This window comes from Zosterops lateralis (assembly GCF_965231275.1).
Source record: "Zosterops lateralis genome assembly, chromosome: Z".
Taxonomy (NCBI): Eukaryota; Metazoa; Chordata; class Aves; order Passeriformes; family Zosteropidae; genus Zosterops; species Zosterops lateralis.
Window position 1 is genome coordinate 63,895,808 of NC_139800.1, and position 23,918 is coordinate 63,919,725.

Below are 23,918 nucleotides of genomic sequence, written 5' to 3' on the forward strand. Positions count from 1 at the left end.
CCTTGGGTGTGACAGATGCATGCAGAGAGCATTTTGCTGAAGCTCAAGGTGGAACTAAAAGTTATTGATTGTGACTCCTGTGATAGGAGTTGGTATTGAGAAGAAAAAAAAATCACTGAGGAGCAGGAATGGAAGAGCTTTGTCACCCCGAGAGCTGTGCAGGGCCACGCATATGGGTATTCCGTCCATGCCATTCATGTAACGTACTCTGCCACTCCACATCACACCCACATTGCAGCTACCCCTGGCAACTTGTATTTCAGACAAGCTGCATTAATAACTTTTTGTGTCTAATTGTTTTGCACTAATTAAAAGACCAGTGTTGATAGTTGGCTGGGTATATGAGTAATAAGAGATAAATAAACATTACCATATGCAACATTACTATTATTATTATTAATACTAATACTAATACTACTACTACTATGTAATTTCAGGCCGTAAATTCCATTGTACTTTTCAAAGAGGAAGGGAACAGGCTAGGCAACTCACAATGCAGCAATTCAGGTGCTTGTGTAAAAGCCTGTCTCAATGAATTACTAGAGAAGCATTTCAACAATATTCAAGAACAAATTACGCTTCATGATGACACTATATCTAAATGCAGTTTAGCACTTAATTTAAATGCTCTGCTGTAAACCATGACACAGACAAACAGTAGAGTACATTTCTCAGGCACTGTATTAGCATCTTATGGGGACTCAAAATGTCTTTTTTATGCTTTGGTTTTTTAAAGTTAAATTGAAGTATTCGTTGCAGGAAAAAAATCCTCACTGTATGAGAAATTCATATACTAATCCTGGGGATTTTTAAACAGATCATCTGATCCCACTTATCGCAAGTTCAGTGAATCCTCCTGTAAAAACAACTAAATGTCACAAAGCACTGTCTAGCATTACTAATTTTTCCAGAAAAGGGTTGATAGAACCCCTTATCTTCACAGTGTTAATATTCATGGGGCTAATAGCAGCCTTTGACTCAGCTAACTTGAGTTAGTGTGACCTAGAGCAAAAGCTCAACTGCTACACCTTCCAGGATACATCATCTTGTCCTAATGACAGTATATTTGCATATGTATCATTAAGTATATTTGAAGATATAGTCCACAACTCCTTTTAGTCTAGGAAATCCAATCACTTTCTTATTTTTTTCCCCAAGTAGTTTAAGGGAAACTTTCTCATCTTTCTAGATTAAGGGCAGTGATAGTGTAATCTAAGTAAGCTATCGTTTTACTCGAAGTCTTATTTAGACTATAGCCATAATTTAGACTACAAGACTTAAAGAAGGTGTCCTGAATATGGGCTGAGACCAACCTGCACATCACAGACACGAGGCAGAATATCAGACAGCTCAGGAGAGGGTTACAGACATTGACATGATGGAGGAAACTAAGGCCAAGAGAGAAAAAAAAAAAAAGCATAACACCATCATCTTTGTTCTATAAGGCATCCATTTAGCAGATCATTAGAATTGTGTTGCCCTTATCTTGTTTTTCCAAGTTGTTTGTACACCTTCTATCAGAAGCTATTACCCAGATTTCATGCTTTGGATTTTTTAAACTTATTCTATACTGACATAGTTTTATGGATCTTCCACTGTGAGAGGGATAATAATTCTTGAAACTAACTTATAGAACATGGCCCACCCTTGTAATATCTGTGCTCCCACAACTGCAGTGTAAAGCTGACTGCTGCTAAGCAATTCCACATTTTGGTGGTACAAAAAATTCAGTGGAATGCAAACCATATCAAAAAATGTTGTCTGACTTTTTGTGTATGTAATAAAATAAATGTATTAATTACTTTCTTAATTAATTTGTCAAGCCAATGAAATGGATTATCTGTCGACAGAGCCTTGTAAGCAATTACTGTGTTTTCCTCTGAACTAGACCATATCTTTTCAGTGCTGGAAAGACCTCAGCCTAGAAAGATAATAAACTAAGTGTTCAACAAGAGGAAATGTCAGAAATGCAAAATCATATTAGACAATAAATGCCTGGCAAGTACCAGTCAAAAAAGGCATGTGTTATGTAATATCAGTTCTATATATTTACATACATTTCCGTATTATTCTTTCTAATCATGGATATATGAGAATACCTCACAAAATTTCTGTAAAAGCAAATATCACTAGAAGTAACATCTCTGAAATACACCAGAAATAATAAATCAAGATATCACAGGAAGTCTATTGGAAAAGTTAATTAGTGCAGACTTCAACATCCAAGATTTGAGACCTTAACACTAGAGACCGCATCCTCTTAGACTTTCCCCAGACTTTGGGAAGAACACCTTGGCCCACCTTGGACACAAAACAAGAGAGCTTGAAACACAGAAACCTCAAATAAAAATTACATTTATAGAGCAACCTTAACACTCAGTATTTCAGATTATGGGGAGTTTTTTCATCTGTTTTTTTTTTTCTGGTATCACAAATTTTACTTACAATACACAAACATAAAAATCATACAACTCAAAAAGTGTATCCTGACCACTAATAGCTATAAGTTTATAAAGTAAAATAATAATTACTATTCAGTTGCACACAAACTGGCTAATATATTGCTTATTTTTCCCATCTAAATTTGCCATATCATAAATACCAAAGTAGGCAGAATATTTATGCTTCAATGTCATAAGGACACCTGGATCTTGGAAGACTTATTAGTCTTAATGTACAATGTTGTACTCTGCAGACCTGTACGCCTGAGTCGTTCCCAGAAATTGTCCCTGGGGCAATGAGCTTTCCCTCTCCACAGTAATATTTACCCACCTAATACTTGCAATGTTTGAAATCAATATTAGAAAACTACAGCTGGGGACCACAGGGAGTAAATTAAATCCATTCAATTCACATCCCTAAATAGCTAATTTCTTCTCCACTGGTGAAAAAAAATCAGTGATTTTTCTACTGAAAGAGCAGAGACTGAGCTCACATAGGTCATGTTGACATTGTAGCGTAGGATACATTATCTAATTGCACTCTCCTCTTCCTGGTTTCCTTCTGGGCTATACTTACACATGGCAAGGTTTGATAGATGTCTCTCAGTTTGAGGGTCAGGACTTCTTCCAGGCTAATCCTCCCTTTCAGGGACAAGTAAGCTGTTTATTGCATGATTTCAGTGCAAGGATTCTAAAATCTGATATTACTGTTATAAAGTAAAATCTGATATTACTGTTATAAAGTAAAGGTAGAGGGGGAAGACAGTTCAATGAGAAGCCCCTCAGTATTTCACCCCCTTCAGGGAAATGTATAAAAGTGTGCCCTACAAAGATCTGACCTTGGAGGGTTTGCCTTATCCAAGGTTAGAGAGCTGACAACCTTGCAGGGCACATTGAGTACTGTAACAAAACAACAAGACACACCACTTGCATTTGGTCTTCATCACATAGGGATGGGCTAGTGGTGGGCAATTTTCTGTTCTTGCTGCAGACTTTACTGCAAGAACTAGTATCAGAATATTAAAGTTTTCAGTGCACCCTGAGAAGTCTGAGACTGCAGTAAACTATACCAACCTGGCCTTTTCCACTTCTGAAATGGGTTTTACTTAGCTCATTGTCTTTCACAAATAATGCTGTTAAAATGGGAGGAACGTGATAATATGGAGAAAAGTGCTTATATTCAAGCTAAAAACAAAGGGTTCTTAGTGGATGCGAAATCAATTGCATTTTTTACTATATCATGAGAAGAAAGCTCTTTTAAGGTTGATATCTAGAGCTGACCAGCTCACCACATATTCTTTTTACTGTATTTAGAGGGTAACAGGCACTTTCCAACTGCTCCCTTTGAAAAATCCACTCTGAAAATTTTGCCCTAGGTTATCTTTTCCTGTATGAGATGCCAGGAACAACGAATTCACATTCATGAACTCAGCTTAATGAATCATACATCTCCTACTATCTTAGACTTTGCAGCAGACATGAATCACCAAGAAGAATCACCAACCAATAATGGTTTCACTAGAGATAAAGATACCAAAAAGCAAAAATGCATTATTTGAAACTATTGTAAGAATATTCCTCCAGTGATGATACAATACCTCCTGTAAAGAAACTGCAACTAGATTTGTTCCTGAGCTTTATGCAATATAACTCCAGACCTTGGACTTTTTAATTGACAAGTGGATTGAGAACTACATTCTGGAAGTGTTTCATAGTTACTTGTAATGGAGGTCCAGCTTCTCAAATGTTCTGAAATCATATTGCAGTTCTAAGTTTACTTACATGATCTCATCTCCAAATACACACATAATTGTCATTAAGATTGTTGGGTTTTACTGAAAATTATATATACAAGATAAATTTTCATGGAAAAAAAAGTATCAAAGACTGATCATGATTCAGCAATAAAAGTCTTTACCTTCTCCAGGTTAAAAGTGTGCAGTATTGGCTTGTTACAGGAATGATATGCTCTATAATTCAAATGAATAATAAAGTCACTGAATCACAATACGAGTTAATTCAGTCAGGTATTGTCAAGCAAAAGGCAGATATTTATGGCAAACTAAGAATACCGTTAGTCTTAGAATTTGTTCATTATAAATGCTTATAAAAATTCTATGGTCATGCTCGTAATGTTTCTTATGGAGATAATTTTTTTTGTAGCCATTAAGTATTTTGCCTATGCTGCATTAAATTCTCTGATTCTCTTGTGTTAAAATGAGTTCCATTAGCACATACTCCTTGAAAACTAAATTGGTCAGTAAAGGGTGTTGTAAAAAAGAAAAATTGAGGTGAAGAAAGAAAAGAATAAAAGGAAGACAAATACCACAGACTTTTAAAATGAACTGCCTGTTATATTCTGTCAAAATTCTCAGCAGTGCTTATGATGGTTCCTATTGAAGTAGAACATATTTTATTACTATTGAGTGTTAAAACTATGGATTAAAAATCTAGAAAGCCCTATTTCAGAGTACCAGTCCTGGTACTTAGCAAGACCTAAAGAATAAGATCCCTGGCAATTTTCTTCTATGCTGAAGACAAGAAACATCATGCTTTTTGCATACAATGGAGATCCTTGCTTTAGGAAGAGTAGCACTGCTCATGAGAACTGGAAGCACTTCCCATATTAGACTTGCCTTGCACATGGCCAGAATGAGACATTAGGCATTACTATCCTACAAAAACATTTCTTAGATCCAGTGTAGCATTAGTATAGAAATACTGTTAATCTTATTGTGAAGAATGTTTGATGTTTCATAACGAATATTGAAAGCAGTAAGAAAAGGAGGCGTTGTTTTTGTTCACCTTGCAGAAGCCACAATATAGCACTGTTTTCTTAATATTTTCTAAAAACTACATGTGGGTGTCAGACAAGTAACAGGGCTGTAGTCACAATCTTTTCATTTACTAATCAGTAGAAAGCCACACTACCAAGCTACAACTAGTCAGCTTCGAAATAAAACACATTTCGGAACAAAAGATAATGAATTATTGCTAACAAGATTTTATATTAAAAAGAAGCAGAAGAAAGCAGAAATTTCACACTTTTGAGCTACATGCAGAAAGTCAATAGGTGCTTAAGCTGCATAATTATATTTGTAATTACCACTTCCTTCTGTTGGCTTGTCCTGTTTAGTCATCGTGGTATTCCACAGGGCTGCAGCAGGTGCTAGATACAGAGGAGAGTGTCTGAAGGCTGGGTGGCTCAAGATGAAGCATACCACAATATCATCCTGCCCGTCACTGAACGGACGGCGCTGGTGAAGTTTCACTCACTGAAATATAAGAAGATACTAATTTCCTAAGTGATAAATCTTTCATGAATGTTTAGTTTACTATTTAGGTTTGGCATGCTAGAATTAAAAGAATTAAAGAACCTTCTTTATTGATATTGCTGAAAAAACTCTTCTGCAATGTACTTACTTATGACTAACACTAATGTTTAAGTGCTTAAGTGCGTTACTGAGGAAGAAGGTTGCACTGTGTCCACATCAGTATCCTCTCATGCTGTATACAGATCTACAGTTCTGCACATGGAGGAAGTTACACAGACTGTTATTATGTCACAAAAGTCAGCTTTTACCATAGACATGCTTAAATTGCATTGCTTTAGTGGAAAAGCCTGACATTGATTTAAAAAATCTTAGCAAAATTAGTCAGATTCTGATGTATCTGTTGGTTTACATTTGCACCTTCTTGCAGTTCTATTAAGACACTTGCTTCTGCCTTTGTCTCCATATATTACACCCTAAGTTTACCAGTTTTACAAGGACTGGCCTTTGATCTAAATTAACAGTGAAAGAAAGCCAAAATGTAGTTTACAAGACAAGTCAAGTTTGGAAGCAAAAATCTGAAATAATATGTTACAAATAAAATAACATGAAAGAAGAATCTTGATAAAATTCTTGCATTAAGTATTTGTATTTGACTAGATAATTCCATCATAATTCCTCATCTGAAATTCTTTCAGTGTGACCAAGCTGAAAAAGAGTGTAAGCATCTGCAGAATAGTCTACCTTCTCAGATGCTCCTGGGTGATGTCTGGATCCTCTTACACACAGGGCTGTGAAAGCCTTTTTTTTTTTTTTTTTTTTTTTTTTTTTTTTGCTTTGGAGCTGTCATTCAGTTGTCTGAAGGAAGTTTATCTGGAAATTAATCCAGTGAGACTGACTACCTTACCTTTTCATTTTTCAAGGTTTAGCATGGAGTTGGAGAGGTTTTTGTTTTGTTTTCTTTTGAAACATATTGCTATTTCTCTTAGAACAGTAACATCATATGTTTGAAATATTCCCCAAGAGATAGTTTGGCTTTACAATTGTAAGAGTCTGTGCTATAAAACATGCTTTCTGAACTGGTATTATTTCCTTTTGCTGAATTCTTCTATTAGTCATTGCATGATATGCTAGATCCTGTGTTTTTATATATTTGGAAAAGACTCCTAATACAAAACAGGAAATTTAGGAAAACATTCAAATAATCTTTGAATATCCCTAGTTAGACTATGTTTTAAGTATTCAGAACAGTAATAATCATGTTCTAAAAATTCGGTTGGTAGACTTCTGTAATAGACTCCTGTATCTTCTTTAATAACAGAAAGAAGAACATCTTGGGAAGAATGATAAGCATGGATTTGCAAGTACTTGCAAAAAGAACCAGTCAAAAAATTCTAACAAGATATTTTGTAGTTGCAGTCAAAATGGGGCATAGCACTGGAGGTATAAACCTTCTTCAGAATTTAAAGTTAATAATACCTCATTTACATCTATTAGCCACATTGGAAAATATTTTGCTGGATCTATGAAAAGCAAAGGGACAAATATTGAATACTGACTTATCAATCTCACCCTAAGAAAACTGCAAAACATGAAAATCAGAGATGCAAAGGCAGTATTTAAAAAAATATATAAATAAACAATTTATACATGCAGTTGGAATGTTGTCTGTGGGTGAATATTTGCTATGACATACATGAATTGCACGTTCCATTTTGTTTGTTTTTCAAGGTCTCCTGGCTCAGTCAGCAACCAGATTTCATTAAGTTCTTTTATCTCAGTACAACTTCTTAGTGCTTCCAGTCTGGTTTGTAGTTTATATTTGTGGCTGCAGAGTTAAATGTTTCTTTAAGTTCCACTACTTGCTGTCCTCATCAATATGTCACTGTGGGGCTGCGGTGCAGACTGGATCACTAATCAAAGCAAATAATCAGTTTCTTAAGTCAGCTTAGTGCAGTGATCCCATCCACAGCACAGTCCACAAACAATTGTATTAGCACAAGAAGAAGTAGTCAGATTTTGACAGGATGTGGGAAAGGGCAGCCACGGTCAGGAGACAGGAGGCAGAAAGAGGCTGCAAACCTTTGAAGAGAGATTTGTCACTGGAGCTAACATAGCAAGGAGATCCGTCCTAGATTTCTCTTTACCCTGTGAGTTCCAATACTAATCAGAGATTGAGAACAAACAGTTCTCATTTACACTAGGTTCTCTTTACAGTACATAAGGCTTGAAAGACAAAAAATCCAAAACCCCAAGAAAACCAAACCAAACCCAACCAAATAAACAAACTAAAACCCAAACAAACAAAAATCCAAACCATTTTAATTTAGCTGCATACAATAGCAATGAAATCAGAACAATATAGAAGGCTATTAATAAATTAAAAAATATTAAAAGAATCCCAGTGCAGACAGGTTTAGAGAACTGGCTTTTTTCGCAGTTGGACACTGCAAAAGTTTCGTTGTTGGCAAACATGTCACATTTTATTCCTTTGCCCAAATCTGTATCTCTTTTTCAGAAACACATACTATATATTCCAAGAGCTGAAGCGTGCATGGTAGGCAAAAGCTGAGGATGGCAATACACAATTAATTATCATTACCTCAGGTGAAAACCCATCATGAAGTAGTGGAAAATACTGCTCTGCATACCATTCTGCACACTGCCGAAGTGATGATACCCATCTGCCAAACAGATAAATCCAGCTGGGGAAAAGAGCAATGACACCAAGGAATGATGACTTAACTATGTTTTGTATAAACATTAATGGCTCAGTAAATCTGCATGTATCAATTTTGCTTGTAAACAGTTTATAAGTTACAGTGGCACAACTTATGCACAAAGAACTATTGTAATTTCCTTCCTCACACTTCTACATAGCAGCTGAAAACCCTTTCTACAACCATGAAATACACTGAACGTTAATTTTTACATGTCCCAAGGTGAATTTTTCCTCTGATTCTAAACTTAATGCTTAACACAGGGCAATAAATTATTTTCTGACAGACTTTGCTAAAGGTTACTCTTTTCAGGATAGGATTTTAAAATGCCATTTTGTTTAGAGGCAATAAAAATTTATATTCTTCCTGTCAAGGACATGATAAAATCAGGGATTTCTAGAAGTAGATTAAAAAACAGTCTGAAGGCATGGCACTGCTGCAGTAGCAGAAAAGCCTTATTCTAATGTACAACTTAACGTCTATCTTTCCCTAACTCTGCATTCAAATGACTCAGAGGAATCTGAATAGCATTAACTAGTAAGTCTGTGCCTACAACCCTCATTATCGCACATTTTTTCACAGTTGAGTGGACGATTTTGCCAATCTCGTCTGGGAGCAGCAGGAGGCTGCACCAGGAAGCGGCTGACATGGGATGGGGATCAAAACTTCCCCCAGGGGCAGCAGCCCTGCAGCAGCGCCAGCAGGGCAGGGAGGCGGCACAGGCACTTGGAGGCACCTGAAATTAATCAGATTGATTAATTTCATGCCAGAACCTTCCAAAAGTTGACTTGCATTCTTTTCAAACAATAATTCCCAAGTCAATGAGTTCAGCTGTTGCACATTGTTCAGGGAATGCCATAAACAGAAACACAGGTAATATTCTTCTGATACCTCACTGGTATTGACTGAGAAAAGAGTTGCAGCTTAAATCTACTTGTAGAGAAACCTTTATTTTGTGTTGAGATCTCTGAGCTCCTTTTGGAAAGTAAATCTAACAAATAAGCCAGAAAAACTACAGGGAATGCCAATATACTTTTGCAATTAGTGTTTCTAAAGCCATTTTTAATTTCTTTGATATTTCTGAAATACTGTATTTCATGTTTTTCAAAAAAACTAGAATTTAAGCTAAAAGTACAGCAGGATGTAATTTCCATTAGATTCTCATGGTAGACAAAAGAACTGCGTTGAAAGAAAAAACATCAAAAGTCTCATGAAGAAGCCATTAAAAATCTCTAATTAATTGATGTGAGTAAATATATTTGGGTGATATGATTAAGAGGAATTTCTCCAAATTGGCTTAATGAATGGCTCTATCCTGCTCTATCAGTAATAGGAATGTCTTATTATAACCTCAAAGCTCACTTTAAAATCCTAAATATTTGCTAAAACTCTCTCTCTCTTTTTTTTTTTTTTTTTCCAAATTGAAAAATGAGATATTTTGCAGCGTTTCTACAGATTCATATGTTCTGTTCTTTGCACCACTTCTGAAATTTTTTAGCTGGAAGTTTTTGGGAAATTCGTGTGAAAATATGCATATATATATAAAAATTTCCTCTAATGATGTTGCTACTTAGAAATAAATATTTCTATTTAGAAACATATTCTTGTCCTTCTAGCCAAAATTAATGGCCAAATGAATGGTCATTATTAGACCTGCTTTCCATATAAATATCTAGCAACATACAATGGCAGTAAAGACTGCCTGTTGTGACTGTAGCACCTGCTATGCTGAGAAATGGGCACATTGCTCAAGTAATTGCATTTACTACTCAGTTGTGGCTGCACCCAATGGAGGAACTCCAGATTTATTTCCATGACTGAAAAAATAATATCTTGCTCAAACTCTGGACAACAAACTGAGGCTTGAAATACATGCTTGAAACCATAAAATCATATTCTCCTTAAAATCAAAGCTATAAAGTTAAGTACTCTTGAAAGAATTATTTGCAACATAAAAGATCCTTTGAGGAAAAAAAAGACATTGAATGTAATAGACACTAAAGTCTCTCTGAAATTTACTATGATTTGGACAAAATTCAGGTCATTGCTAATATACTAAAAATCTTACAGAAAACTACACCATTATGACAGGCTATTGAGCCTTCCTTCACATAAGCTTTGGTATTTGCTGGAAGACAAAATCAAGACGTTTTTCAGGATACCCTTGTCCTTGTATCTTAACACAACAGCATTGTATCATCATTTAGGTACACAAGATCCTTAGGAAAAACACTCTCATGTTCTATTAGCACACACTTGTTTTCATTATGTGATGCAACGCACACTCGTTAATTGCAGTTTTACACACACACGTACATGTCTGTCAAATTATATTAATTGACTTAATGCTTCTTATTTATGCAGAAGTGGATAAAAATTATTTTATTATTTCCATCACTCTTTGGCCATACACACATATATACCACACAGAGTCCAACAGATAGAAATTTGGATTACATTTTGCTGGGAAGAACTCCAGTGAACAGACACTGGAGTAACAGGGTAACATCAGACAGTGGTGGGGACAGTAGTGCAGACCTGCAGGGCTCCATCCTCAGCCCTGTGTTTTCAAGATCCTCATTAACAACTCGGAAGCAGGACCTAAAGGAATACTTGCAGATGACACTAAACTGGAAAGACTGCCAACTCCTTTGAGGGCAGAAAGACCTTGAAAATGACAGAGCTGAGCAATCACCAACCAGATGAGGTTTAACAAGGTTTAATAAATTAAAGTGCTGGATTCTGCACTTGGGACAGGGCAACCCTGGATGTACAGATAGATACACTGGGGAATGAGAGATGGGAGAGCAGTGCTGTGGAAAGGGACCTGGGGGTCCTGGTCAGTGGCAAGTTGAACATGAGCCAGCAGTGCCCTGGCAGCCAGGAGGGCCAAGGGTGTCCTGGGGGCATCAGGCCCAGCACGGCCAGCCGGGCAAGGGAGGGGATTGTCCCACTCTGCTCTGAGCTGGGGCAGCCTCATCTCAGTGCTGGGGGCACTTCTGGGTGCCACAATCCAAAACAGACATTGAGCTGTTAGAGAGTGTCCAAAGGAGGGCCATGAGGGGGGTGAAGGGTCTGGAGGGGAAGCCATATGAGGGGTAGCTGTGGTGCCTTGGTCTGTTCAGTCTGGGGAAGAGGAGACTGAGGGGAGATCTCATAGTGGTCTTGAGGTAACATCCTCACAAGAAGAAATGAAGGGGCAGGCACTGATCACTTCACTCTTGCCAGCAGTGACAGGACTCAAGGAAACAGCATGAAGCTGTGTCAGGGGATGTTTAGGTTGGATATCAGGAAAACCTTTTTCTCCAGGGGGCTGTTGAGCACTGGAATAGGCTCCCCAAGGAAGAGGTCACAGCACCAAGCCTGACAGTGTTCAAGGAGCATTTGGGTAATGCTATCAGACCCACAGCATGATTCTTAGGATGTCCTGTACAGGGCCAGGAGTTGGACTATATGATCTGGATGGGGTTATTCCGACTCAGCTTATTCTGTGATTCTGTCTTTCTATGACCTCTCCTGTGGTTCTGCAGTTTCAGCTATCCACAAATGGCAATGCATGTCAACCAACCACATCTTAAAGCAAGGGTTCCCCTCCCAGCAAAACCTGCACCAAAGGAAAATCAGTCTCATTTCTTAGGAAAGCTGTGGAACAACCACTCAACAGATGTTTTGCTTAAAAGCAGCAAAAAAGAGAGCACAAAATTAAAGTGCATTAATCTTGCATCCTGTCAGTTATGTCTGTTCTTGTCATGACCTGTTACATGTAAATAAATCAACTATTTGGATGGTAGAGATAAAATATCATTCTTGGTCAATCTGTCAGTGATATAAAAAATGCACTCTCTTGTTTCATTGTATGGAAATAACTTCAAAACAACACTCAAAGAGCAACTAACTACAGGAAAGAAAGGCTCTGGAAGAAGTCCGTTCTTGCTATGAGAGGCAAACCTTACTTTTTTGCTAGTGTTTCTAACAGAAAATGGATGCTTACATGCAGAAATTGTAGCACTCAACAAAGCAGAGAAAAACTGCTGAAGAGAGCAAGGAGATCTCTATTCTTTATTCCATCTCTTCTTCTATCCAGAAGAAAAAGTAGAAAATAACTCTATCTGTGTGTTTTCAAAAGGCACACAAACCAAAAACCTAAATGTCACTGTAAAACTTAAACACCTGCAAATAATTTTGTCAATCCATTGTTACAGGAATAACATATACCAACAGTTTGCTACAGAGAGGACAGACATATCTACAGACAGGTGGACATGTGTAAATAAATATTTTCAAATGTACTGACTTTGCCATTCGCCCGTCCCCTCTTTTTAAATAAAGCTGTTTTCCTCTAATGTTCTGTCATATAAATTTATTTATATGGCTGCATCATCCCTTCAAATCTGTGACTATTACTCCCATTCTTACTATCACATTTGAAGATTTCTATTCAATCTATAAATACAAGGAACATGCAGGAGAAGGTAGAAGTTTTGGCCCAGTCCTAGAAAAAGCACATAATTGGCAAGAGCAAAACCTGATGAGATGAATCCTGTGACTGGGGTTCCTTGCTCAAGGATTACAGCCTCCTTCAGGAGGTACAGGCAGGGCTGGTAAGGTGAGGGGGTGGCTATTTATGTAATGGATGATGTGGAATGTATGCCTCTTGGAGCTGGAGGTGACACTGCCGAGACCCTTTATGAAGGGGAAAGAAAATAAAGAACAGGGAGACCAGACTTCAGGGTGCAGACGGAGCTACTTAGTAAGATCCTCTGAGGATCTGCTTTTGAATTTACTTGGAGCAATGAATGCTCGTTACTTTTCTTTCAACTCTCATGAGTGACAATTTCATAAGAGCAGGCAATTTCAAAGTGTCAGAAGTCAAAGTAGCAGGGCAGAGCACCAGCTTGACTGAGCAGGGATCTGCTTCCAGAACTTAGGCAGAAAATGAAGGTGTAGAAAAACAGAGACAGGCAACACAGGACAATTACAGCAATGCTGTTCCCTGATGCACAGAGAAACTGTGTTTCTCCTGCATGAAGTCGAAGTTCAATCAAAGTCCAAGCTGGTCAGCACTGTGAAGAGCAACCAAAGGGGCTTTAGAAGTATTTGAAAAGCTAAAGGAGGATCAAACATGATACTGGTCCACTGCTTGACAAGGCCGGTCATAAATAAGGACATAGACAAAGCAAAAACGTTAAAACCTTTTTCAGCTCTTGTCTTTAACATAAGTGGGGGGCCCTGATGCCCCTAGAGTCTGGTGTTGGAAGACCATGACTGGGGGAAAGATGTCAACTCCAAAGTTGCTTGTTCAAAACTTGCTTCCTCACCTGGATGAACATAAATCACTCCAAGAGGGTCCATTCCAGGTACTGAGAGAACTGGCTTATGGCATCACATTATCTCCCTTCATTTTCAACGTCTTGGGTGTCTGGAGATGTCCCACTGGACTGGAAACTAGCAAACGGTGCCCCAGTTTTCAAGAAAGGAAAGAAGGAAGGCTGGTAATTACAGGCCTGTCAGTCTCACAATGCCTGATGAAATCATGGAGAAGGTTAATCTGGGAGCTACTGCAAAACACTAGAGAGGCAACAAAGTCATTGGTCACAGCCAGCAGGGCTTGACAAAGGGAAAGTGCTGCTTAATTCAGTTAATTTCCTTTTATGACAAGGTTACCCAGTTAGTTGACTAAGGGAAGTCAAGAAATGTGTGAGGTTTTGAATTTTAGCAAAGATTTTGGTAATGTTTCTTGCAGTATCCTTACAGATAAATTGGCCAGCACACAGCTGGACAAGTCAATAGTTTGGGTGAGCAATTGTCTGATGGGTTGGGCTCAAAGGGTTGCATTAATTTGGGTTCAAACAGATTGGTATTTTGGGCTACTGCTCTATAATGCTTTTTATAAATTATCTGAACACAGGAATCAAATGTAAATTCACTCAATAATTTTGCCTACCATACTAAACTGGGAGTAACTGTGAACTCCTTTGAGAGTAGAGAGGTTTAGAGAGAGATCTGGATAGATTAGAGAGCTGGGCAATCATGAACCATATGAAATTTAACAAGAGCAAGTGCTAGATTCTACATCTGACATGGAAAAATCCTGGACATACGTACAAACTTGGGGATAAGAGGCAGGGAAGCAGCCCAACATAAAGAGAACTGGGGATTTGGACTGGTGGCAAGTCAAACATGAGTCAGCAGTGTCCCATGGCAGCCAAAAGGACAAACCATTCCCGGGAGTACATCAAGAGCAAAATCATTGGCTGATCAAGGAATGTGATTGTCCCACTCTACACTGCACTGGGGTGGCCTCACCTTGAATCTAGTGTCAATTTTGGGCGTCTCAATATATGAACATCAATCTCTGGAGTATATTTACAGGAGAGTGGCCAAGCTGAGGGTGAAAGGACTCAAGGACAAGACTTAAGAGAAGCATTGAGGTCACTTGACTTGCGCATCTTGGAGAAATGAAGGCTTGGGGGGGACCCCATTGAGATGGAGCAGTGGAGGGGGAGATGCTGACTTCCTCTCTCTGGGAACTGCTTGAGAAGAATGAAGCTGCTTAAGGGGAAGTTCAAATTGGTCTTCAGGTAAAGATTCTTCACTGAAAGCATTGTCGGTCACTGAAACATGCTCTCCTCGAAAGTGGCCACAGCACAAAGTCTATCAAAAGTCAAGGAGATTATGGATGGTGTTCTAGTTTTAGGGTTAGTCCTGAGAGGAGCAGGGAGATGCACTCAATGCTTATGGCTATCTTCTGATCTGAAATATTCCACATTTCTGTAATTCTATGATTAACTGTTTCACCGTTACTATTGTACAGTGTTTGCATGTTTCAGTGGAGGCACACTTGAGCTTCTCTCCCAAGATACTCTCAAAGGCATCAGAAATGGTAAGGAGTGGGAAGAACCACTACAAGGGAAAAACTAGGATGCTGAGATATGTATAGTGTTGCGCTGAATACCAGTATGGAGTCTTTGAAGGTCTAGAGATGGAATTCTCTGGGGATCTGAGTCCTGAATGCAGTGGGAGAAGGGAAAGATCCTCCTCGGGATGCAATTTTACCTTAGTCCTGGATAAAGTAACAAACACACAAAGCTGTCACTTTTATCTACCTAATACAGAGGAAAAGAGCCAGTAGATGGCACTCCAGGATATGTAACACTCTTATTGGGGTTGACAAGGAATCTAACACCTGCTGTTTACTTGCCTATGGGATGCTATGTCCTGCTTATCATTCACAAAGGAAAATCTGAATCTCTTATGTTGCAAATACATGTGCAGGAAAAAAGCATCTCCTAGCAATCAGCATAAGCGTTCCTGGAAGTCTCCACAGTCCCCAAGGTGCTCATGGACCTTGTGGCCTCTACACTGAACCACAGAAGTTTCTTCACTTCAGCTTGACAAACTACAGAAATCAGTCAGTCAAGATGTTCATGTGCATCAGAGTCAGCAAGCACTTAACAGAGGAAAGTGTTTCAGGAAAATTACAAGAAGAGGATATCTGTGAATGCTGTGAATGCACAGGTTCTTCTTTTCTTCAGACAGGATTCAACATTTTGAAGCGCTTCTTATATACTTTGAAGTGCTAAAGTATACTTAAGGAGTATACTTTTACCAACATCAATGAGTTCAAAATTACAGCTGACTTTTTTTTTTTTTCTCCTGTGGAGCAGCACTGCTTGGGCTGTACTGAAGTAGTTAAATGGGCAGAAGCAATGCACTTCAGAATCAGCCTGCAGTGCCTGGACACATCCCTAGCCAAAGGTGGAGAGCTAGCACTGGAGCATCCCCAGGTTTCACTAAACCTTTCCAGTGAGCTCTAGTACCTTTAATGAAGAAACTGACATTAAAAAGCTCCTAAAATTCAAGTATTTCTTCAATTTTGGACTTCATGTAGTGGATCAATAAAAAAATTCGGGAGAGGATGATGTTTTTTGTCAGGTATAGTATTTCTCCCAAACTCTTTTACACAACATATCATGTCTGTCCTTTTAATTTTTTTATTTTAATAATTTTTGTCTTGTTCTAATTGTAAATAATATTTTCATTGCCATCATTAAATACAAGTTACCAATTTAACACAGAGAAACAAAGTAATGGTGTTGCTTTGAACTAAAGTTACCAGAAGAGGGGAGCCTCAATCCATCCCATTCTTACCAGTCTCATTCCAGGAGCAGTAACAGATGTGCACAGTCTAGAGAGGGATCACAGGTCAGCAGGAGAGCTGAGACAGTTCAAAAGAATTCCAGCCACTGCAGTCAGATTCATAGAGAGTCATATCTAAATGCCTCCATGCAAATGCACACATCATGGGGAATAAACAAGAGGAATTATAGACATGCATATGCCTGCAAGACTACGATCCTACTGGAATCACAGAGATGTAGTGGGATGACTCCTATGATTCCAAAGTTGGAATGGACGGACACAGGCTGTGTAGGAAGGACAGGCAGTGGGGTGAGGAGAGCGTGTCTCTCTTCATGTCAATGATCTGATGAAGTACATGGAGCTCTGTCTGGGGAGGGATGAGGGACCAACTGAGAGCTTATAGGTCAGGATTAAAGAGAGGACAGGACAGGTGACAATTATAGTGTGGGTCTGTTACAGACTGCCTGACCAGCAAGACCAAGTGGATGAGGCCCTCTATTGAGAGAAGCAGCCTCACATTGAGAAGCCCTGGTCCTCATGGGGGACTCCAAACACGCTGACATCTGTTTTAGGGACAGCACAGCAGGGCACAGGCAATCCAGGGGTCTCCCAGCACACACTGATGACAACTGCCTTCTCCAAGTGAGAGAAGGGCCAACAAGTAGAGATTCTGTGCTGAACATTATTCTCACCAACAAGGAGGGGCTGGCAAGGAAGGTGAAACTCAAGGGATCCTGGGCTGAAGTGACCATGAAATGCTGCAGTTCAAGATCCTTGCAGCAGTGAGGAGGACAAGAAGCAAGCTCACCACCCCGGACTTTAGGAGTGATGCATCCTTACAAAAAGGAAGTCTGGCAAAAATTCCAGGAGTCCTGTGTATATGAAAAAGTAGCTCCTGAAGAAAATCAAACAAAAAGGAAACCTACAGAGGATAGAAACAGGGATAATATGGGAAACAGAGAAACCTGGGGAAACTAAGGTTTAGGAAACCTACAGCCATGAGAGAATTAAACCTTGATAAGGACATCAAGAACAACAAGAAAACAGCACCTGCAGGTGCTGGTGGTAAAAGGAAGAGTAGGGAAATGGTGGATCTACTCTAGGAGAAAATTGGAGACCTGATTACCTGAGATATGAAGAAGACTGAGGCACTCGACAAAGTTCTGCCTCGATCTTCACTGGCAAGCACACTAGCCACACCACCAGAGTTGCAAAAGGAAAAGGGAGGGGCTGGGAGAACAAAGAGCTGTAGAAGATCAAGACCATCTAAGGCAGCTGAAGGTGCATAAGTCTGTGGTACCCAATGATATGGATCCACAGATCCTGAGGAAACTGGCAGATGAAATGTCTAAGCCACTAGTCATCAGGTTTGAATGGCTAGTCAGGGCATAGTCTGGTTAGGACCACACTCACTGAAAAGCCCCCTTTTTAAAAAGGAAAAAAGAAAGACCCAAGAAACATAGTTTCAAGTCCCACCTCTGTGCCCAGCAAGATCATGAGGCAGATTCTCCTACATGTTAAAGGAGGTGAGAATTGACAGTCAAGAATGCTTCTCTAAGGGCAAATCATTTGTAGTGGATTGGAGTGAGCTGGCGTCCCTTTTCCCTTGCAGTGCTGCTCTCTGCATTGGTTGGAAGGTGGTTGATAACCCAGCAGTGTTTTGGCTGCTGCTGTGCTGGGCTGGAACAGCAACAGCACTCCCTCTCCGACATTCTGCCCCTATCAAGGGGCTGGATAGAGCAAGATCCTTGGAGGAAGCACAGTTAAGCCAGCTGACCCAAATTAACTAAAAGGATGTTCCATATCAAATGATATCAGGTCAGACATAAGAGCAAGGGGAAGGAAGGAAGGAAGGAAGGAAGGAAGGAAGGAAGGAAGGAAGGAAGGAAGGAAGGAAGGAAGGAAGGAAGGAAGGAAGGAAGGAAGGAAGGAAGGAAGGAAGGAAGGAAGGAAGGAAGGAAGGAAGGAAGGAAGGAAGGAAGGAAGGAAGGAAGGAAGGAAGGAAGGAAGGAAGGAAGGAAGGAAGGAAGGAAGGAAGGAAGGAAGGAAGGAAGGAAGGAAGGAAGGAAGGAAGGAAGGAAGGAATTATAGTATTTGCTTTCTGGACCAACTTCTGCAAATGCTGAAGCCCTGCCTTCTGGGAAGAGGCTGAACATTGCTTGCTGATGGGAATTTTTTTTTTCTTTTTCCTCTCTTTTGTGCATGCACAAACTTTTGTTTTCCTTCAGTAAACTGCCTTATCTCAGACTATGACTCATTTTCTTATTTTCTCTACTCTGACTAGCTGGGAAGGGGAACAATAGAGCAGCTTGGTGGGCACATGGCATCCAGCCAAGGTCAACCCACCACAATCCTCTTTGGTTCTCCATGTGGAGCTTGAGGTGTTTGAGACAATGGCAGATTTGATTGGGATGAACTAGATTGAAATTACATTGCAAGTGGTGTTCAGCTGGAAGAGAGCAGACTACTGTTCTTTCTATAGGGCTCTATTTCTTGACTGACTGTTAGAGTCTAGTGCTTGTCAGTGGCCACCTTTCACTTTTGCTGCTGCTGTACTGCTAATCACCTTCCTGTGCTCTGCCTGGGAACACTTTGGTTACAACCATGGTGAAGTGCCTGCACTGGCCAGTGGCCAGTGTGGTGCTGCTGCTTTCTGTGGTGGGGTACTGGACGGGATGGAGCTCCAGTGGGAAGAGCTGAAGGGACTGAGATGTGAATGAGACCATGACGGAACAGAGATCCACCTGCAGCCCATAGAGGACTAGGGTATGGACTGTGCTACTGGCCAGCTCTGGAAGGAACCACCCCTCAGCTTTTTAGCCAAGCTGAGAACAAAGGGAGGGGTTCATTGCAGGGTTAAACTAGATAACTTGGTCTAAAAGGACCAGGGTGAAGATTGTAATGGACATAGCTTTAAATTAAGCCATTATTTGAGTGGATGTTTCAGGGCTTATGATAAGAGAAACTACCCAAACCAATGGAGGAGAAGCCTTGCAAGAAGCAGTTGCAGTGCAGCAGTGACCAAACCTGACATAACATTGGTGCTCAGTAACTCCCTGCAACACATCACCTTTTCTGTCCTGAGGGACCACCATAACATATGGAGCCCAAAGTCATGAACTAATTTAATTCAACAGACATTTGGTGGATATTTTATGCACATTTTTCAGAGATGGTCCTAGACTAAGAGACTACTATGTGTGTATATTATATAAAAGAATAGGAAGTGGGGTGGTCATTATTGGGGTTGTGTGGGACCTGTGCATGAGGCAAATCATAGGGAGTAAGGAGGAGATGTGCTGGTTTCAGCTGGGGTAGATATTGGATTTAGAAAACCTACTTTAATTTACACTGATGTCAATCTTACATACACTAAAGAACATACTCTAGTAAACTGTGCAAATCAGTACCTTGAGATATTGTGACAGGACACTACATCTGTAGAAGCTAGGTCCAGTATACAAACTGTAGTCAGCATTCCTCATCCAGCAAGTTTCCAGCCTGGTTGTACTGGTGCAGATGAGTAAGAAAATATTGCAATTCTTTTCTTTCTTCTTTTATTTCTATTTCTGCATCTTCTATTATTATTTTATAGTGGTTTTTCTAGGAATTAACTGAAGCACACATTGATGTAATTTTCTTTCTGAGATTGTGTGAGCACAAAATGAAAGTGTACCAAGCTTCTCAAGGACTAAAAGGAGTCACTGTTGACCAGAGCCATCAAACTGTCATAGAGGTTGTCTAGATGATTAGTGGAGACCCTAGCTCAGGTGAACATCAAAGCACATGCTCATGTGAGGCATTTCAGCAGTATCATCCAAGGAAAAAATTAGCCATTAGATGTTTAAGTGACTAATCACGTTTCTTCTTATCAAACGGCATAAGCATGATGGGAAAACCTCCACAAAGAAAAGACCATGTCAAGGCCAGTGACTAGACCGGCCATTTGTTTCAAAGAGTGTTCAAATCAGACACTGGAGGTTTGCACAAGTCCCCACACAGATGGCAGGGCACTATTGCTGTTCACCATGTCATTACTCCAGTTTTAGACATCTAAACTCATTGAAATACTGTTTTGAACCTATGCAAGTTATGTAGTTCAGGAGTCAGAAAATCTTAGCTCTTTCGTGCCTTTTTTCCCCTTATTTTAACAATTTACTATGTTAGATTTATGATGAACCTAATATATATTTGTCCTAATTAATTTACAGCTTAGTCTCTTGTAAGATATTTAGTCCTACTGATTTTCCTTTTTCTTCTCTTATAATTTAGTTTTAAAAAATACTGCACGTATTTTCAACCAAAAAGATTTTTGATAAGATGAAACTAGAATAGATTTTTTATTGTATTTTTTGTACTACTTTGGGGGTTCATTGGCATAATTATATAACGCAGATGAAAAAAAAATAATAATAAATTCCATATTTTTTATGACAATGGTTAAACACTGTGTATATATATAACTCAAATTTCAATTAATGAACTAACATCATCACTTTATCTTTTTGTATTCTTTCTGTACAGTAGGAAACAGAGATGGTCCTCCATCAGCAGGAGCTTTATCGGTGTATACAACTATTGTTGATAGTTTCTCTACTCACTGGTTTTACATTGATCATTAAAAAATAGTTTATTCATGTATATACACACCATTTGCCACCTGGATTCTGCCTGCTAGAGTAATTAAATCACTACTGTCAGCAAGTCAATCAAACCAGTACAGAGCACACAGATAGTGCAAGATTGTCAGTGATCAACAGTCGGTTGTTTTTATACAGGGTATGCTCAAGAAACTGCTGTCTTCCTAATTGGCAGGAAGCACCAGAAGAAAACCATAACCAGGAGCTATGGTTTGTGCTCTGTATCTGGTTTCTCATGATCTAGACAGCAAAAAATCCTGTACTTAGGTATTTTTTTGTCACAAGAAAAAATGTATGCATTTTGTATCATAGCTCTCTTTATATGTGCTTGTTTATTGTGAGTCAATGTAAAGAGAACAACCATGGTAAAATGGGTTTCAGATTTGTTACCAGCTCATGATATTATGCCAGTTACATCATTAAACTGCACTAATCACTGCTAGATATGTCAAGTTCATATATCCTAGTGTTTATACAGCAGCCTCTGTCTAAAAATGGAAGCTGACCTTCCTGTTTTTAACCACACTGTTCTGTCATGTGAGAGCTGTGCCACTCTTGTAGGGGTGCCAAGTATGCTAAGTTACTCGTTGCCTCGTGAGCCAAGTCTGCTGGACTGTCCGTGCCCTGACAGAGATCTCACCTAAATCAATTTTTGGTGAGCTGAGGAGATGGGGACATTCTACAGGGAGTTTCCATAGCAGAGGCACATATGAGGCTAAATAAAGTCCTGTAGACACCTTTGTTTGTCTTCAGAACAGAACAGAGAGCTCACTCAAATGAAAATAGTGATTAAAATGCAGAATAGCCAGTGAGACTCACATGTTTATGTAGAGAGACTCTTAACACCCATTGAAGGTAGTGGACTTAATTAGAGGAAGTTTCCAATTACATTCTTATCTGACGACCCAAACATGGAGTGACACTGAGTTAAGGGGCTCTCAGGAAAACGTTGGCACTAACAACAAGTATCACACTCCAGCATGAGTCACAAGTACTAAAACATGTGTAGGGAAGGCTCCTTGCAAGACTGAGGTCGCCTCTGGAAGCAATCCACCAACGTTTTGAAATTTTCTTCTACCTCACAGAATTCTTAAAAAATGATGTGTGGCTTAACTCTAGAGCCCATACAAGACTTCTGAGTTAAAATGTTTTCCTATGACAAAGCAGGAAGTCACCTCTTTGAAATGGACAACCCTTACTCTTCCCAGCAATGTCAATATCCCTGACTATGCATGAATATGTTAGAAACATCTCAGACAAGTGAGCAGAAAGCAGTATTTTTAAAAAGCATTGGGAAAAACAAGATCCCCTGGCATTTTTGGCATCTTCAAAAAATGTTTCTAGGACATTATTCAAAGTAATACTCCACTCTTCTTATGGTTTGGTGTTTCAAAGTAGGTTTTGTACTTTTGCATAAATAGAAATAAGAACAGCTCTCCTGGACTGGACTGAAGGTCCCTCCTGCCTGGTTACAAACTCTATGGCCACATATGCACTTCTAGCTGTGGAAGACAGCCACCTCTGACTCTTCCCTCCTCTCAGCCTCTAACATTTTCCAGTTCACAGACCTCCCAAACCTGATACAATCACTGTGCATTAGATGGTCCCCAGAAGAATTCTTTTTTCATTAATTTGTCCATTAACCCATGAATGATTTACGTGCCCTTTCACACCCTGACCCCTATCAGCCTGATGAACCTGAGGCTCTGCTTGTTGATTCCTCCCAACATTCATTTTGGAAGAAACAGCAAACAAATGTTCCTGCCTGGTACATTGCATTCATGATTTGGCAGATCCCTGAGGAAAAGCCTCACCAGCTTTCCCAGGTATCTCAGCCATGGCCAGCCTCTGCTGAGCCCTGCCACTCACCATGCTATGCATGCCATACACACGCCAGATGAAGGTTTAGCATTGAGGAACTAGTGCCAGCTTTTCCTGAAGCAGTAACAGTGAGATCCTATGGGGACACAGTAGGACAACTCACCACAAATTACAGTGAGAGAGATCTGCTGAAAGGTGTAGTATGGGCAGTCTGCACCCTTGGGATCTCTCTGTAGTGGTAAGTGGAATTCTCAATATAAAAGTCACACATTGCCACTTGAAATTAAGACCATGGCTCTTGTTTGTTGCTTTTATTTGTTTATTTATTCATTCTTGATATCTTTATGCTTTCACTGACTGTTAGAAAGTAGGAAAAAAACCCAAAACCAGCACCTACATGGACTAAAGAGAAATGTTCTTTTCTTCTACAAGAGGCAAGGAGGAATTTGACTTTTTACGTGCCAAAATAAATAAAGGCTAAAACAACCTGTTTCACCCTGTGACATTCATATTGCAGGCAATGGGATTTTTCAAAATTCCTTTCTAACATGCTGAGCTGGAGCATGTACACTGGAAAAAATCCTACTTGATAGGGCGTCCAAAATTTTCTCTTTCTCCTATTGCAATCTTTCCACTTTATATGGTCTCCCTGGCTAAAACTCATTGGCAGGGTACAAAAACAAGTTCCTTGTCTGTTTGCATGCATAGATGCTGTCTCTGTGTATGCCTCAGGATCACAAAAATATTTTTCAGACTCCAGACAGAGAACCACAACACCATACATAAAAAATCCTTGAGCCATTCCAGAGATTAACTCTACTCTCAAACAAACAGAAGCATATCTCTGCTTGATCAGAGCTGGTACCTGTTGCAGCACCTTAA

The 23,918-nt window shown here is 39.4% G+C and overlaps 1 protein-coding gene across 1 annotated transcript in view; it reads right to left on the bottom strand.

The window, feature by feature from the left end:
• The window catches only part of TMC1 (transmembrane channel like 1), a gene marked incomplete at both ends in the record, with an annotated part of 70,463 nt that extends 51,162 nt beyond the window's left edge, over nt 1-19,301 (bottom strand). Inside the window, one exon of the mRNA XM_083883186.1 lies at nt 19,142-19,301. Within this exon, the coding sequence (XP_083739312.1) occupies nt 19,142-19,301 (160 nt within the window). The remainder of the gene's footprint in view (nt 1-19,141) is intronic.
• Between the last annotated feature and the right edge of the window lie 4,617 nt (nt 19,302-23,918).